Source organism: Montipora foliosa, chromosome 11 (assembly GCF_036669935.1).
Source record: "Montipora foliosa isolate CH-2021 chromosome 11, ASM3666993v2, whole genome shotgun sequence".
In the NCBI taxonomy this organism is placed as follows: Eukaryota; Metazoa; Cnidaria; class Anthozoa; order Scleractinia; family Acroporidae; genus Montipora; species Montipora foliosa.
Genome location: NC_090879.1, coordinates 29,348,913 through 29,365,046, shown reverse-complemented (window position 1 = coordinate 29,365,046; position 16,134 = coordinate 29,348,913). Strand labels below are relative to the sequence as shown.

Below are 16,134 nucleotides of genomic sequence, written 5' to 3'. Positions count from 1 at the left end.
TGTATGAACACATCTACTAATGTACTTGAAAGGATGAAACTGCTGAGATTCATAGGGACAGACTTTTTTTAACCAAATAGCTTTGTATCATGGTACCACGCAAGGTGACAATTCAGAAATTCAAGATGCTGTATTTTCGAAATGCCACGGAACTGAAACTTGAAAAAAAGATTTATTTCTAGCTCATCTTCAATCGTCTTTATATAAAAATTACGCAGACCTTGTGATTTTGGTTTTAGAACTTGATGACGTCACTGTGGAAACCATTTATTGTTTTCTTTCTCATTCTCTCGAGTGGAGTCCAGAAGGAGGTTCTCTTGGGGTCCAGTTTTGTACCGTCCCTGCTTCAAGACCTATTAAACTCTCCCTTTAGACTGCAAAACAGTCGTATTTTTTGCGAACGCGAGCGACGCGGTCAATATTCGAACGAAAGGTCTGGAGCGAGTGTAGAAACGGCGAGGGAGAATGGTAACCCTACGGGCGTGTGAGGTTTGCGCGCTTCACACGCAAGGATCACGCTTACGGCGCTTCGCGCATTCCGAAAAGGGAAGAAAACGACTGTTTTGCAGTCTAATCTCCCTTCAATTCCACGCATGAACAGTCGTTAAATTACCGCAAGCATTATTGAACATTTTCAGGAACTCATGACCTGGAGGCTACAACTCTACTGTGTTCGTGTAACGGCGTTTTCACAGACCGATTTATTTTTAGATTGAATTTCCCGCGAATGAGACTTCCACAGGTGCCCGATGACCAATTACAAGCAATTAAGCTGACGTCATAGGGTCACCGAACCGGAACTGCCTTTGTTTTTTGACCTAATTCGCGGGAAGGGCTAGTCTAAAAATAAACCTACTTGTGAAAACGCCGTTTCACAGACGCTGTATGGAAGTTGCACGCTCCAGATGGGCTCCTGACATTTCCCTTTCCCTCGGCAGCGTTTCTACCATTTAGGTAAACTAGTTTGGGCTCTTATTCCAGGCGACACTAACATGAGTTTCTACCAACCTTTACAATCAACTCCAAAAGTGCTGCAGTTTTCTCTTATAACCGCACTTTCCTCTAGAAATTGAACTTGGCAAAGCTCTAGAATTCCAGCCAGAACCTGCAATACAATGAAATAATAAAATGTTCGCTTCAGGCGAAAAGATGTTGGAACAGCAATTTTTGACAATACACCGACTTTACCTTAAATATTTCAGATTGTAGACGATTACCGATTCCTACGTGTTCCAAAGCTTGTTTTGTTTTCTCCAGAGCTGAAAACAAGGAATTTATCCGTGAGCGATAACAGGCAAACGTTTTTTTGTCACATGCTTCCACTACCATTAGGATGAAACAGGAAGTTTACTGTCAGTTATGGCAAACAACAATGACCTCTTTGAGGGACGGGCTAAATCAATGCAAAAGAGTAGTTTTCATTTGAGCACATTCAAGGAATTTTGGGGTCTTTAATCCGCGCTTTAGACAGCGTTTACACGAACGCGGTTTATTTGTAACCGCACCGTTTTCGATGCGGTTGCGCCTTCTGTTTACACGACAACGATCGAGTTCGCTGTCGAACCGGATCGATTTCAAAACGCTGTCAAAAGTGGAGCGTTTTCAAAACGATACGGTTTCATCTGTCGTGTAAACAGCGAAACCGCATCGATTTAAATAAGGTTACCATTTTGGCGAGAAATATGCATTGTTCGATTTAAAATGGTGAATTTAGCTCGTAGTCTGATTTTCTAGCGAAAACGGTTCCAAGTAAACACTTCCAAACTGCATCGATTGTGACACGGTTTCGAAGTCGTGAAACCGTGTCAATGTGAGACCGTGTTCGTGTAAACGCTGCCTTAAAGAACCCAAAAGAAGATTCCTCGTTCCAGCAACGAAACGTGTTATTCTTACCCCCAAAAGAAGATTCATCGTCTCTTAACTTTCCTATTTGGCCTTCTTGATGAGCAATCTGGTGAAAAAAATGAACAATTTTTCAGAAACTGTGGTGAAACCCGTCCGACCGTGACGAAAAATGGTCAGTCACTTCGATCGACGTCGAAAATTCAACCGGCGATCACACCTTTCTCAAGTGGCGATTTTCAACGGCAGCCGGCCTTTAAAAACATCCCTGGGGCCTTCACTTATCAACCAAAGCCAATTCGACAGTATCTAAGTACGAATCCACCCGGAAAAAAAGGAAGATCGGTCGCCCGGTTCAACCAAGTCGCTCAGTATTTAGTTCCAGTCGGGGAATCCGGTGCCTTGGTCCCGACCCAGATTTCCTATTTTTTTTCCTCTAAGTGGTTTTCTTCTAGCATCCCTGGCACTTCCATACTGTTGTAACGTTCTTTCGACTTGCGTTTCTGTACCTCTAAGTTAGCCATTTTTTGTATTTCAAAGTTCTATCAGTTATTTCAGTGTTGAATAAATGCATGGATATAGTGTCGTTTGACCGACCCTTGTCCAATATTCTCCAAGGAATTGTTGTCTACCTTGCTGTGTGCGTTTAGGTTTGTGAGTGGTTGGAGTGGTTTAGTGCAGAAATGGCGTTTGTGCGTCAGCGTTCTCTATTTTAGCCAAACCCTTATTGTGCTGGACTCTTTGAAAATGAAGGAATAGCTTAGAAACTACGATGTTACCTGTTCAAAAATATGGAATTTTCTTTCTCCTTGAGCTTGATGAACAACTCTCGTTTTCTCCAGAAGATAAGTGTTTATCGTTGCGCCAACAATTTTTTGACTCCTGAGACAAATTTACAAATTATCCAGTGAGGGTTATGTTCTTTACTCCTAAAAGGCAGAAGGAAAAATTAACTGTCTCACCGATCATACTGGAGTTGGATAAACTTGCCAAATCGACTGCTGTTTTTGTTCTTTGCGGTCTGAGCGTTGCCAAAAGCTTCGAGAATCGGATTGGAATCAAGGATCCGTTTCTCTATCTTGTTCACTGTGTGATTTTCCTCTGTTCTGTAAAGTAATAATAGGATCAACACTTTGTAGAAACACTGAAATGAACGCCAAATGTGAAACTACGATTTTCCTATTTTAGAAAGCAGGTCTTTCAACAGATTTTTACATGTAAGGTCATAATATTATTGCAAAGATTCAAGCCTCGATACGGCCCCGGTTTGAAGATTCACAGAAAGTTACGTCCGAAAAGTTTCGGAACTTACGAGAAACTGGTCCCAGCTTTTCTACTGCAGCACGCACGCCGATACTGCTAGCACAAGGGTTTATAGACTAAAACGGGGTTGTTTGAACAGACTGTCGACTCAAGGCTCTTACAATCCAAAGATTTTCCGCATAAAAAAATCTGCTAGTCACATGGAATGGAGAGTGCGAAGACAAAATTCCAAAATTGGTGCGTGGCCTTATTGTAAACTCGAACAACCACCTATACCTGGTTTCAGCTGTTTCTGCCAGAAAGCGCATCAAACGTCGAGTTGTCCAAGTCTGTAAGGAATAAGTTTAGAGGTAAGAAATCCATATGCCAATAATACTCTCCCACCCAACCCCTCCGTATACTAACCTTTCCTGCTCCACTTTCGCCGCTGATGACGATGGACTGGTTTCTTGTGTCCAGATCTCGTTCGAGGTCACAGAAAGCTTTCCGACCAACAGCAAATATGTGGGGAGGGTGTTCCTATTAAACCAGGAGCAAAGCCGCATAGAGAAAAAAATGGAACAATCTATGATTAAGGAACTTCTGTCAGATGGCTGCTAAAACTAGAGATAGCGAAAAATTTCTAGGAAAACAACATTAAAATAAATTTAGCCACTCAGTTACTGAAAAACGTTAAAGAGGTCTTAGAAAATCTTCACTCAACTCTGTACCCCTCCCCTCTACGTTCCTGATGAGAGAACAGTGAATAACAGCCGCGGCAAGGGGTGGAAAAAATTACGACCAGAAATTGTGGTTTGAATGACATGAATCTCAAATATAATGCAACTAACTGAGAGCCTCAAATCATGTTCCTTCTCTCAAAACTCATCTTCCAATTTGGTAATCACCACCTACATATCAGGCTTGAAAAAGGTCACTCGAAAGAGGTGTCATTGTGTAAAGAGAGGGAGTAGATCATCACATTTTGAAATTGACCAAGGATTTTGTTTTCAACCTTAACTTCAGTTGGAGTAATTGTTCTGTATTTGTGTAGAATTGTTTCATCGTAAAGTTCTGCTACATCTTGGAATGGATTAACTGCGATGAGAGGAACACCTATGATGGAAAATGAAGAGTTTTTAGGAGATTGATTTAAGAACACTATCTGAATAAAGAGTAATGGAGCTGGAAGCAGTTTCTCTTGAATGAAGTTATGAATGTTCTTGCTTCCCACTTCCCACCTCCTCATGACATGCAAAAGCCCATTGCAGAGATGCACTATCAGCATGTCACTGGTACACTGATTTAAACCTTGGCAGAGAGAGAAAGACTGTTGAGCAATGCCTTTTGTTAACCGAAACATGGTGGCACAGTCAGACTATGAACCATTTATTTGAAGCCCATGTTCCATGTGATTCTTGAACAAAGGAGTGGTTAATTGGTTAGGTTTCCAGTATTTGAATCTAATAAACGATCCTAGTTTGGCCTACAGAGTTGTTTCTAAATGTTCTCAAGTTTCATTTGCTCATTTGGACTTCTAAATAGCTCCCACAAATTTGCCAGTTCACATAAATCATGACATTTCATGTATTATGTTCCATTAGTGGCTCTAGCACAATACCCCAGCATCAAAGTGGTTCAGGTCATACAATCAATATTATTTTGGCTTTCATACCTGCCCATGAATAAAGGGTCTTTACTTGAAAACGAGCTTCAATTACATTTAGCACTGAAAATCAAATTCAAAGCATAATCAAACATTTTACCATCATATGAAACAGACAAAAAACCTCTCAGATTCTGACTGAATTTGAGTCAGATTCTGAATCTGTCAGGGGAAAAGATAAAAAATTAAAATAAAGAGGCTACTTTTGAAAACCACTAATTCCAATAGTTTGAGGGCTAATGATATAGACCCCCACTGAATGAGTTGCTACCAACCAAAGAGGATAACTCATTAAAAATGTTATACATGTAGTTGCTGATAGCACTTATTTATCCAGTGAATTGGTGGACAGCCCATTCCACAGTTTAACCCTTTGACGTCCAAACCTGCCTAAACCAGCCAGACTTAGTATTTTACTCTGTCTAACGCCAGATGATTTTACTCGTCAATGGGGAACCCCAAGGAGTCAATGGGTTAAAGTACCATGGCTTAACCTTCAGTTGTTCCAAAAGGTAAGAGAATGCTCAGTGATTTATCCTGTAGATTAGTGCTATCCACGTTTTGAGAAACTGAGTAGTCAACCATTCCCTGTTTGCAGAGGTCTCTTTTCTTCTTCATTTGCTGGGCTGACGAGTACGAGAAAAGAGACCTCTGCCATGGATCGAAACTCACTTTGATCCACCCACTACCCACAACCTTGGACAGCACTCTTCAAACCGCATGCTCCATGATATGTTTGCTGACTGTGACTTGAGCCTGCGGTGTCTCGTGCATTCCTTTAGAGTAATTCTGCTGGTGTTAAGTGAGTCTACACAACATGAAGTTTCGCATGAGGATTTGGTTGCTACGTAACTGCAGCGCATGCTCAACACAATAAGTTTCGACCCGTGGCAGATGTCTCTCTTCCCGTACTCGTCAGCCCAGCAAACGTAAAAGAAAAGAGAGCTCTGCTAGCAGGGAAAGTCAACCAGTGTCTTGTACATATACAGTTTAGTGTTCCTCATGTTCATTACTTTATACCTAACATTTTGAGTTGGGATTTAAGCAGGCTTGACCCATGGGGCCAAGAGCACATACTGTAACTTTCCAACAAATGTGTCCAGGATTAGATGTCTGGACATAGGGTCCCTTGTTGGTTGAGTTTGCATTCTATTTGTTTCTCAATTCCAATCCAAGACTTTCCCCTTGCATTAAAGACCAGTATATAATTTGATCTTCCTTGACTTCAAGACCACTGTGCTTCTTTATATACTGGTAAGCTTAAGCTTGCTTTATTCTTATCATTGTTTATTTATACAGCTACCGGTATGCACTTGTGTTGCGTAATGTGAGAATGTTTTCATCAACAGGAACAACAGAGAGAACGTTGCAGGAAGAATCAAACCTGTGTCTTCATTCAAAGGACTTAGAGATGTCAGGTCATCAGTAGCTCCAAGATCAAATATGTTCTCCTTTTTATGTTTACTGAGTGAAATCTCGACATCAGTAGAAATTGATCCCTTCCTTTTGCGTGCATTTTGGGTGATAGTTGCATTCTCTAAAACCTAGAAATTGTGAACAGATCGTGATCGAAGTAATATTTTTCTTGCAAACTTAAGGAATCACAATAATAAAAAGAATTAAAGATTTAACTACGTATATATGCTGTCAGCAAAGGATCATAAGAGATTTAACAAAATTTCTTGAGTCTTTCAGCACCTACATGATCACAGCATGTTAAAGATCTTTATGAAACGTTTTACGATATTTCCATCTCTTAAATGGAATTAATCATTTAGAAACCCGTCTTTGTGAGGCAATCGAATCGTTAGTTGTGAAATACCGAAACAAGGTAAAGTACTTTGACGGTTCCCGTCGAGGCCAATTCAATCACATTACAACGACATCAGTTCTTCTTTCTTTGTCAAATATTATAAAAGCTACTCACCCCCATTTATTCATCTGTTGATCCGCAAGTAACGAAGTAAACACAGCTGGTTAGGGAAACAAATCAAACATTGTGTTCAACCCCATTCAAATTTCGAACTGAAAATATATCACGAACTTTGATTGGCTAAGGTGTGTAAGCTAGGGTACTGCAACAACTTTAACCAGCGGCAAACTTCAAAAGTGTATACGTTTCACGTCCCATAAGCCAGTGCAAGTTGCAATGATGAGCGATGATGCAGATATGGCTTCCTCTATAACTCCTATGAAATGGGAAGGTTCGTATTGCCTTGATTTCTCCTGCGATGTCACATATTCTTTACTTCTATCAAGCGCCTAATGCCTAATTGATCGATGAGTTGGGTTAGAATTAAATTATTGCCAATCTCCCTTCAGAATTGAGGAAGAAAGCGAGGCAACTTGAAAACGAAATTGACCTGAAGTTGGTGTCCTTTAGCAAGTTGGGGACGAGTTATAGTCACCATAATGGCTTCAAAGAGAGGTAATTGCCTTTGGTAGATGGTAAACATATGAAAATGTTCTTTAACCCAACGGGCAATTTTATTTCAGTTCCGACACATCGCCACTTTTGAACAGCTCGTCAAGCGAACGACTTTTTGATACCATGGGACTAGAAATCGAACAACTATTATCGAAGGTATGTAAGCTCACTAAATTGTTTCTTGAAATGTTAAAAATTCTTGCTTTTTTGTACAGTATCTATTGTTTTTCGTTCGTTTATGGTACCGGTACATGTATTTAATGAAAAGCCACGAAGGTACGTTGTGTAATAATATTTATGCAAATTTGCTGTTATTCGAACTCCTGTCGTGTCATCGGGTATTTACACGTAATTATTTTCGTCCGCACATCATCACCCCTACCAACGATAGTGAGTTTTTGCAACTCGAGGGAGCCGACAAAAATTGATCGCTATAGACATTTTTTTCAAATTTGCTGACAAAATATCAACCCTTTGAAATTTTAAAGCTTTTGTAGGTGTCTACGAAAACAAGAAATGGAGGTTAAATATTTCTACAATGTAACAACCCAATCCAAAGTATATGTTGTTGACCTTGGAACGAAATAAGGAAATGTTGTGAATGTAGCATTGCTCCTAATACCCACGGAACCTGCCACTTATTCACTAATGAATGCCAACTTGTGCTGGCAGTTCAAGTCAGAAATGGGATGGTGTTCTGCAGTTACCGTAAAAACCCGCAGATAAGCCGCACCTTTTTTCCAAAAATCGTCAGTGCGGCTTATCTGTGGGAACATTTGAAAAAGGTTTCATCACTTTCAACCCCAATTTTCGTTAACTGACACTTAAATGAAAAAGCATGTAAATGAATATTACACAAACCTACAAGGGAGTACTGGCCATTGCTTTTGTAAGGTAGTTGGCTCTTAAAAGAGCTGTTGTTAATGTAAGAGTGAACTGTAATATTACAGCGCTTACAGTTGTTGCCTTTAAAAGTGTTAAACCGTCTTTGTCAACAGATCCTTTAAGCTGCGGTGTATGGTCACTTTTCTCCAACAGGAAAACGTCACACTGCACAGAATTTCCATTCCCCTGGAAACCTGTTTGCAGTGTCAACGACAGCCTGTAACTTAACAGTAATCGATCCTCCACGAGGAAGAAAATACCACGCTATTCTTCTAACTTTTGCTAACATAAACAAAGAAATGAGAAATTATTTCATTTATTTCTTGTCGTGAATTTTGTTTCAATCTGAGGATATGGGGCAAAGTTGTAGTGTAATTTAGCTGCAAATGTTACATGCAAAACACCATTCCCTCGATCATTTGCCATTTTCATTGGTTTCTTTACACACTTTTATGCCGGCTCATATTTTGTTTGTTAAACCACCGGCAACACAGTACAGTGCAATTATGATCCACAAATTACTAACAAAACAAACTTGCAACTAAATTTCTGTATCTTGTTGCCTAAATGTGTGGATTTTTTTTAAAATTTCAAACCCTGTTGTACTTTGCAACCAATCGCCAGTGACGCAAATAACAATAGTGTAGTGAACAAATCCTTGTAGACCATAAAGAGAGCTAACAAGAATTGTATTGTTTTCATTCACCAACACGTAGGTGATGATGTAACATGAAAACCACCCCCAACAAACTGCTTTCTGAGATTCACTCTCCCCCCTCCCCCGACATCCTTACTATTTCTCTGGTTTTCAGTTAACAGAGGTGAATGACTCGATGGCTGAATATACATCAGGCTTCAACCTTGGCCAGCCTAATGCAACTCAACTCCACACTCTTCAGAGACACAGAGACATACTGCAGGGATACTCCCATGAGTTTTCGAAAACTAAGGTGACACGATTTTTGATTCTTAGGTTTTATTGTTTTGGGTAAAATGTTGTGGGCAATAATTTCTGTTGTCGTAAAATATGATGTATCAAATGTAAATGACCTTTTAAGCGTGTAACTTGCGGCCCTTTTCCTTGGAACAAAGCTGGGGGTTTTAGAACACCAATTTTATGCCCAAATACATTGTATGGACAAGAATACGATCGAAGCTGCACACGCGGGAAAATGTGCGAGCTATGGTACAGCCAAATAAGGACATTTTTTAACTCAAAAAACCCCAGCTCTGAACTAGAGTTAAGCACTTAGAGGTCATGAGCTTCTGGATGTATATGTACAATGTATGTCACGACCAATTTTCATCTCAGGCAAACATACAAGCCTTCAGAGACAGAGAGGATTTACTAGGATCTGTTCACAGAGATATCAAGTAAGAGTACAATAGTAAATAATTAATACTGTTAATGAAAAGGTAGCCTTGTTATACTGAGATGTTAACCAGGAAGCGGAAAGATAGCGGACTTTTCTGTGCCGAGAAGGTCAGATTGTTAGTTGTCAGTCGTTTTAAGAGATTTGACACCTTTTCAAATGTTGCTAAATCCACACTTGGATTTTATCTACACTTTCGCGCATTAGATCGTATCCACATGTATTTTGCACTATATAAGTAATAAATTATTATTATTATTATTATTATTATTATTATTATTATTATTAGCAGTACCTCTCTTTAAAAAATTAATTCCCATCTAGAACGAAAGTTGCAAAATTAAATCATTGCTTTGTAACCTTAATGCAGCGCATACAAGACTGGGATGAATAGACGAACAGATCTTTACCTCAAGGAAAATGAACATATACGAAAGTAAGTGTTAAACAGGTTTTAGGCCTGTTTTTGTTTCGATTGTATTTTAGGCAATTTTCTTGTTTCTGTACTTTCACGTCATGTCTTAGTGTCAGTTGTTCGCAAGCACATGGTATAATTCAACTGCATAGTGTCACTTTCTCATCCATTACATGTAAGTTTGTTGTGATTTGTAGTGTAAGAGTCTCCGATAAGTTCTTTTTGCTTTGTACAGTAGTCCTTAAAGTAATCAAAGATTATTTTAGAGAAATCATAGTAGTTACTGTTTGATTGATTGCCTTCTGGTGTCTTTGAGCTTTTCTTTTCTTTTCATCAATCAAGCCTTCTTTCTATTGCAGTTCTGATCGTTTAGCAGATGAAGTCATTGGGTAAGTAAATCTATTAGTAGAGGGTTAGAAGTCAAAAAACTTAAAACCTGTTGTCTCCTCTTCATCGTGTTGCCATTATCAAAAGTATTTGTTTTAGACTAATTAGTTAATTAATTAATCAAGTCAAATGTTGGTTTTTGCGGAGAGGGGAAACCGGAGTACCCGGAGAAAAACCTTTCAGTGCAGAGTAGAGAACCAACAAATTCAACCCACTTATGGTGTTGGGTCTGGAAATCGAACCCAGGCCACATTTGTGCGAGGCGAGTGCTCTCACGGCTGTGTGATCCCAGGCTTTAATGAATGTAAAGTACTCTGCTGTTGGGAAACATCTTTGAGAAATTTATAATTTACACAGCAACATCTTAAGAAATTCTGACACTGAGTTGAATAGTTGTTAATTAGTTTGTACTAAAAACAGTGAGATAATGTAGCACAAAAAGATGATTTTAACTCGTTATTACGATTACAATATTTTCGGGCGCAAATCCCGCGCAAGTTGGTCGAAATGAATAGCAAGTTATATCCGGACTTTGAGCAGCCAATCAGATCGCGCTTTGAACGCAATCCACTGTTTTAGTACATACTAATTGCAGTTATCGTAAATCTTGTCACGTGTACATGTAGGTCTTTCATACATATCTAGTCTCAAATTACATACGCATCCCCATCCTCAACGAAATCAGAAACTTCAGTGATGGCCAGCTCCAAGATGACGTGATAGCTCAATTGGTAGAGTGCTGCCAATTGAAATAAATGCATTAAGCGTTAACTTCGCGAATGTTTTCCGTACCTTATTTTCTTACCCAAGCGTCGCTCGGCTCCCTTTGCTGGCCATTTCCCCGCTTTTCGGAAGAGAGAAACCAGAAATGCGTCTGCTATGCACGCATCACTTAGTCTAGTGAATTCCGTTGCGATAGTTCATAATGAAACGTTATATTTGAATGGATATCTTTCCTTTGTAAGATGGGCGAAACCACTGTAATTCATTTTATACTCATATCAGCGATAATGTAAAATCTCGGCAATAGCAGCTGTAGCCGCAAATAAACAAGAACGAACAATAATATGTGAATGATGGAAGAATATGATACAAGTTGCTTGGCAATGGAGGAGTGGACAACTGAAAAACTAGAGCATGCGACCTGTTTTATGGAGGTGGAAGGTTCGAATCCTGCCTAGAACTCTGATTTTCCGGTTTAACTTTCGCCCGATGCCAAGCAATTTGTATCATAACGAGCAAATACTGTTTCTTTTTTATTTAGTAGGAAGTTGTTCTGACCATCGTTGCTGTGTTATTTGTAGGGTTGCCTTAGCCACAAAAGAAAATCTTCAAAGCCAACGTGGTGTGCTTTACGGTGTTAGCAGCCGTCTCACGGCAGTGACTAGTATCCTTTTCACTGTAAGAGCAATACGTTTAAAGAAAGAGGCATTTAAAGAACTAGAAGTAGACAAGGTGCAGTGGCGGGAACACCATGCCTGGTTAATTAACAGACATGCGGTTTTAATGAGTGATTCTCGCTCGTAAATGGACAATTTTAAGCAATAGACCCTTCTCCAAAATGGCGGCCGAAAATTCAAACAAGTTAAAATTAAAAACGTATACCAGCACTAGAAAGAACACCTTTACTTTAGTAACCCTGCAAAGTTTCAGCGTATCAGGTGTAATTTTAGCTGAGAAAATGTGAGTTGAAAAATGTACTGACGTTTGTATGATTGGGGGTATGGCGTATAGCCCTAGTCATACAAACGTCTGTAAATTTGTCAAATGTACACCTAATAGACTATGCTGAAAAAGGTGGTCTTTCTATTTCTGGTATCAGGTTTTCACTCAGTTCAATTTTAACCCATTCAAATCCGTTTCCGGCATTTTGGAGAAGGGTCCATCAGTTGCAGTGACTAACACTTCAGAAGAGACATCCGGTTGCTTTATTTTCACAGATTTCAAAACCTCGATCTTTTTCTTCGGAAAACTGCAGTAAGCCACCTTAAGCAACGACAACACCGACGCAACGAGAACTTCACAAATTTGCTTATTTAGTGGGCAAAAACAACCCTAATCCTAACCCTGAAGGTTTTACCGTGTTTAGATAATTTTGTGCAATAGATAACCACTAAGTGACAAAATACACCAAGTACCTACCGTTTCAACTAGACAAGACTTTGTCTTCTTTGTTTTTTACTCTTTGTTCTTTATCGGTTGCAGTTGTTTGTTTCCTTTACGTTCCCTTTAGATCGTTTTCCTGTGTTAAACAGCTTGATTCAACGGATAAATGTCAGGAAAAGACGAGACTCCATCATTTTAGCCAGCGTAATTTCCATCTGCATAATATTGATGCTTATATACGCACTTGGATAAATACGGTCACAAATTCAAAACGCTAAATCTCGAACAACAGTGACAATACACAATGGCTGCGCCCCAAAGAGAAGACAGATCGAGTGCGAAGATTGGTTTGGTAAAGCATCAAGTGTATGGCTCGGTATTTCCCGCCTTTTTTAATTTGACCTAAAATTCCGGATGAAGGCATGCTCCGTTTCCATATGCGTTTCTTTGTCGCCGAAAATTGCAGCAAATTTCGAACAAACCCGTCTGGCGACATCGAGTTGGAAAATCGCGGTCGCTACGACAAACTGCGCATGCGTGAAACGGGCCTTAGTGTCGTAACGGGACGGGATTTTTCGGTACTCCTCCCGCTGTTAAGCGCATGTTCCGGGGCAATCCAACACTACGGTCCATCAGTCCGTTAACACCCGGGCACGTTTTCTGCTTTATTTATTTGAGCGTTTTCGCGGGACATCGTTAAAACGTGATTGGCATGGAACCAAGAGAGGATGAGGTAAGAGAACGGATTCCCACGCCCCATCATTTTTATAAAGATCTATTTTTAATTTCGCAAAGCTATTTTAAGTTCTCGTTCCCAATGCCGCGCATATTTAAAATTTCATTACGTCATTACATCTGGCCAATCAGGAGCCTCTTATTGGAAGAGGCCCTTGTATGGGGGATCGGTTCTCTTACGTCATCCTCGCTTGCTTCAGTTGCATGCAAAGCCCCACTGTAGAATAACGATGCGCTCACTACGTCAACGTTTTGGATTTTCCACTGGGTGATTTATTCAGCTGGAAATCCCGCATGGTCTTTCATGTATGTAGTCGCCCGATGTGTGCTGTAATTACAGGGTTCGTGCTACTCCTTGAAGTCCTTGAAAAGCCCTGGAATTTAATTTTGGACTTCACGGGCGCTTGAAAAGCTGAAAAACTGCTTGAATTTTTGCTTGGGTGAAAATTGTTGAGAATTGCATCATGCTAAGTTGAAGAAACATTTCAAAAATTGAGCCCAAAATTGAGTATTAGGGAAACATTAAAACCAAAAATTAAAATGCCCGTGCGTGCACTTAACTTGCAGGATGTGGTAAGGAATATTGGGTAGGCTTTTTCAGCAAAGAAAACATTGAAACACTATGTATGGCATAGAAATCTTCTTATAAAGACTCCTGGAAAACTCAATTTCTGGTTCTTGAAAACTCCTTGAATACTCCTGGGATTTTATAGACAAAATCCAGCACGAAGCCTGTGTAAATTGTGGTGGTGGATTCTTTGTGAACTTCTCGCCTGCGAAGAAAACTTATCAAAGAAAAAAACAGTGAAAATGTCTACGAGAATAGTGCCTTTCGCCTTGTCTAAAGATTTGTATTGTCACAGGGGGAGTCTGGTGCTTTTACAATCTAGTTTCTCGACTCTCTTTTTTTAACCTCTCTCGTTCCAAGGTACTCTTACAGGAAGAGAAGGTTACTTTTTTCTTAAACCTCTCGGCATGATTTCATCTTCTCCTCACCTTTTGTGATCTCAAGGTAAATTACCGTACAAACTTGGTCGGGCGTCATGTTCATTTATGCTCTGGAAGCACCATTTAATATTTGGGAAGACATCGAAAAGTAATTGCAAAGTGGCTCAAAATAGTAGAATAAATTGGCAAAAAAATTAAGATTGTAGCACAAAAATTGTAAAGCAGAAGTGGAAAATGTAAATAAATGAATCAAGTAAAAACGTTCGCAGACATAGGTGATTTCTTAGTTACAGATGATGACGTGGCATTTTATTCAGACTTTCAAGTTAACTGGCTGCAATGAGTCTCTTCATGTATCCGGCGTAGTTGGTTGGACGCTTCTTTCCACCGGCGGACTTATGGACCGACGTCAAATGAGAAAACGAAGGGGGAGGGGGGCGAGTAGATGTGGCGAGAAACCTTCGTGCTGTTGTAGGAAAGAAATAGTTGACATCACATTTGTTTATTGCTCCAACCTGGGCCTCATTGGCTGTTGAAACAAACATTGGCCGTATTTGTACGAGAGGACGTCTTAGACGACTAGTATAAATACGGGAAATAAGGTGGACGTATTAACCGTCAGACGAATTAAACGTCTCAAGTTAAGCGCGTCTAAACAACGCCATTAACAGACGTCTAAAGCCATCTAGTATAAAGACGAGACGCACTAAACTGGGACGCACTTAGCAATGAAGTGCTCACACACTCTTTGGTAATTAAATCTCGGTATCTTTTGAAGAAAATTGTGAATTTGATTTCCGGCCGTCGAAGTTAAGTGCGTCCCCTATTTATACTAGTCGCGCTTACGGCCAGACGTTTAATGCTTCTGGACGTCTTAGATGTCCTCTAGTATAAATACGGCCATTCTTCCAGTGGTTGCTAATTCGAATAACGAAACGAACGTGCAAACAGATATCTTTTCTCTTTTAAGAGGTCGCCTCCAGCAGTCGAGAATATCCCTCGCCTAAAAACAACCCAAAACCTAACGTTAAATAGTCTTCATGGCAGCCGTTTCTACTTTTTATAGTCGTCGTGCAACGTTCTTCCCCAACTTGAATCGATAAAAATGACGCCTTTAAATGGACGTCAGTTTAATCGATTCAAGTTGCGTTTACCAAAAGCGGTAACAGACACGTGAATTTACCGGATTAAATGAATATTTCAACCAGGTGACCATAAAAATGCCATTTTTTTCCTTTACTTCAAACCATTTATCAGCCAATCCAGCTATGGGATACTCAGCCTTAATTGCACAACGTGAATAAGATGGAAAAATCGCCAAAAATTTATGGTAGTTTAAAGGTCTATTTTTTAAGTGAGACATTGCCGTTGTCTACTCAAAATTGTTAATAAGCTCAATAATACACGCATTTTGTTAGGTTCTCGCCTATGATCTAATAAGAGGACATACACAGCTGACGTCATCATACCAGTGGCGTGATTCTCTCAACCAGTTACAGTTCTTTGTTAAGCGCAGCACCCAATCAGTGTGTTTTCGTTTGTATAGACAAGAGATCACGTCAGAGTGCTATTTTCGTGTCTTTTCAAGTGCGGAAAGTAACCTCATCCGAATACCTCAGAGATTTGAAATAAAAATTCTTGTTTCTAACTAATTTCTTTATTATATAAAACTAATAGATTCCATGTTGCAGTTGGTCTGTTCAGTAATAGATCACCGAAGACCTCAAAATGTAGTAAGAACATCACTGACACACTCGGGGACTTTTCTATTCTTAATCACATTTTGACGTCATCTGTGATCTATTACTAAACAGGCGCACGGCAACATGGAATCGCTATTTGTGATCTTTGTCACCTCCAAGCCCTCTTGGCTCCAAAGAGGGCAACTTTCAGATTTCACATTGGCTAATGCCAGACAATATTACTCGTAAGTGGGCAACCTCTTGGGGGCGGAAGGGTTAACGCCTATGTCTGATAAAAAACATTTAAGCCTTTCATCACGTCCTTTCTCGGGACCAAAATTAATGAGCTCAACAAATTGACCTGCTCCCAACTGTGTGGCTTCATAGCTCAGTTGGTAGATCATTGCTCGAGCATCGCAGAGGTC

The 16,134-nt window shown here is 39.8% G+C and overlaps 2 protein-coding genes across 2 annotated transcripts in view; one reads left to right on the top strand and one right to left on the bottom strand.

Annotated features, from left to right (window-relative positions):
* LOC137974800 (unconventional myosin-XIX-like) overlaps positions 1 to 6,799 on the bottom strand; it is a 28,106-nt gene extending 21,307 nt beyond the window's left edge. Inside the window, exons 1-11 of the mRNA XM_068821785.1 lie at positions 6,678 to 6,799; positions 6,135 to 6,294; positions 4,760 to 4,813; positions 4,100 to 4,200; positions 3,511 to 3,624; positions 3,382 to 3,434; positions 2,805 to 2,948; positions 2,622 to 2,724; positions 1,894 to 1,951; positions 1,189 to 1,259; positions 1,009 to 1,105 (exon numbers count right to left, since the gene is read on the bottom strand). Of these exons, the coding sequence (XP_068677886.1) occupies positions 1,009 to 1,105; positions 1,189 to 1,259; positions 1,894 to 1,951; positions 2,622 to 2,724; positions 2,805 to 2,948; positions 3,382 to 3,434; positions 3,511 to 3,624; positions 4,100 to 4,200; positions 4,760 to 4,813; positions 6,135 to 6,294; positions 6,678 to 6,683 (961 nt within the window). The 5' untranslated portion in view covers positions 6,684 to 6,799. The remainder of the gene's footprint in view (positions 1 to 1,008; positions 1,106 to 1,188; positions 1,260 to 1,893; positions 1,952 to 2,621; positions 2,725 to 2,804; positions 2,949 to 3,381; positions 3,435 to 3,510; positions 3,625 to 4,099; positions 4,201 to 4,759; positions 4,814 to 6,134; positions 6,295 to 6,677) is intronic.
* A 78-nt stretch (positions 6,800 to 6,877) lies between these two features.
* LOC137974600 (Golgi SNAP receptor complex member 1-like) lies at positions 6,878 to 14,291 on the top strand. The gene is made up of 9 exons (XM_068821507.1): positions 6,878 to 6,954; positions 7,073 to 7,178; positions 7,247 to 7,334; positions 8,876 to 9,013; positions 9,376 to 9,437; positions 9,807 to 9,872; positions 10,211 to 10,240; positions 11,543 to 11,625; positions 12,472 to 14,291. Exons 1-9 carry the CDS (start codon positions 6,900 to 6,902, stop codon positions 12,594 to 12,596), a joined length of 753 nt encoding a protein of 250 aa, XP_068677608.1. The 5' UTR covers positions 6,878 to 6,899; the 3' UTR covers positions 12,597 to 14,291.
* The last annotated feature ends 1,843 nt before the right edge of the window (positions 14,292 to 16,134 follow it).

What these genes read in the sequence shown, in the direction of transcription:
- LOC137974600 (XM_068821507.1), top strand. Translation starts at nt 6,900, where the DNA reads ATGATGAGCGATGATGCAGATATGGCTTCCTCTATAACTCCTATGAAA. An exon ending in CATAATGGCTTCAAAGAGAG is followed by an intron (nt 7,179 to 7,246) that starts GTAATTGCCTTT and finishes ATTTTATTTCAG; the next exon opens with TTCCGACACATCGCCACTTT. An exon ending in ATGAGTTTTCGAAAACTAAG is followed by an intron (nt 9,014 to 9,375) that starts GTGACACGATTT and finishes TTTTCATCTCAG; the next exon opens with GCAAACATACAAGCCTTCAG.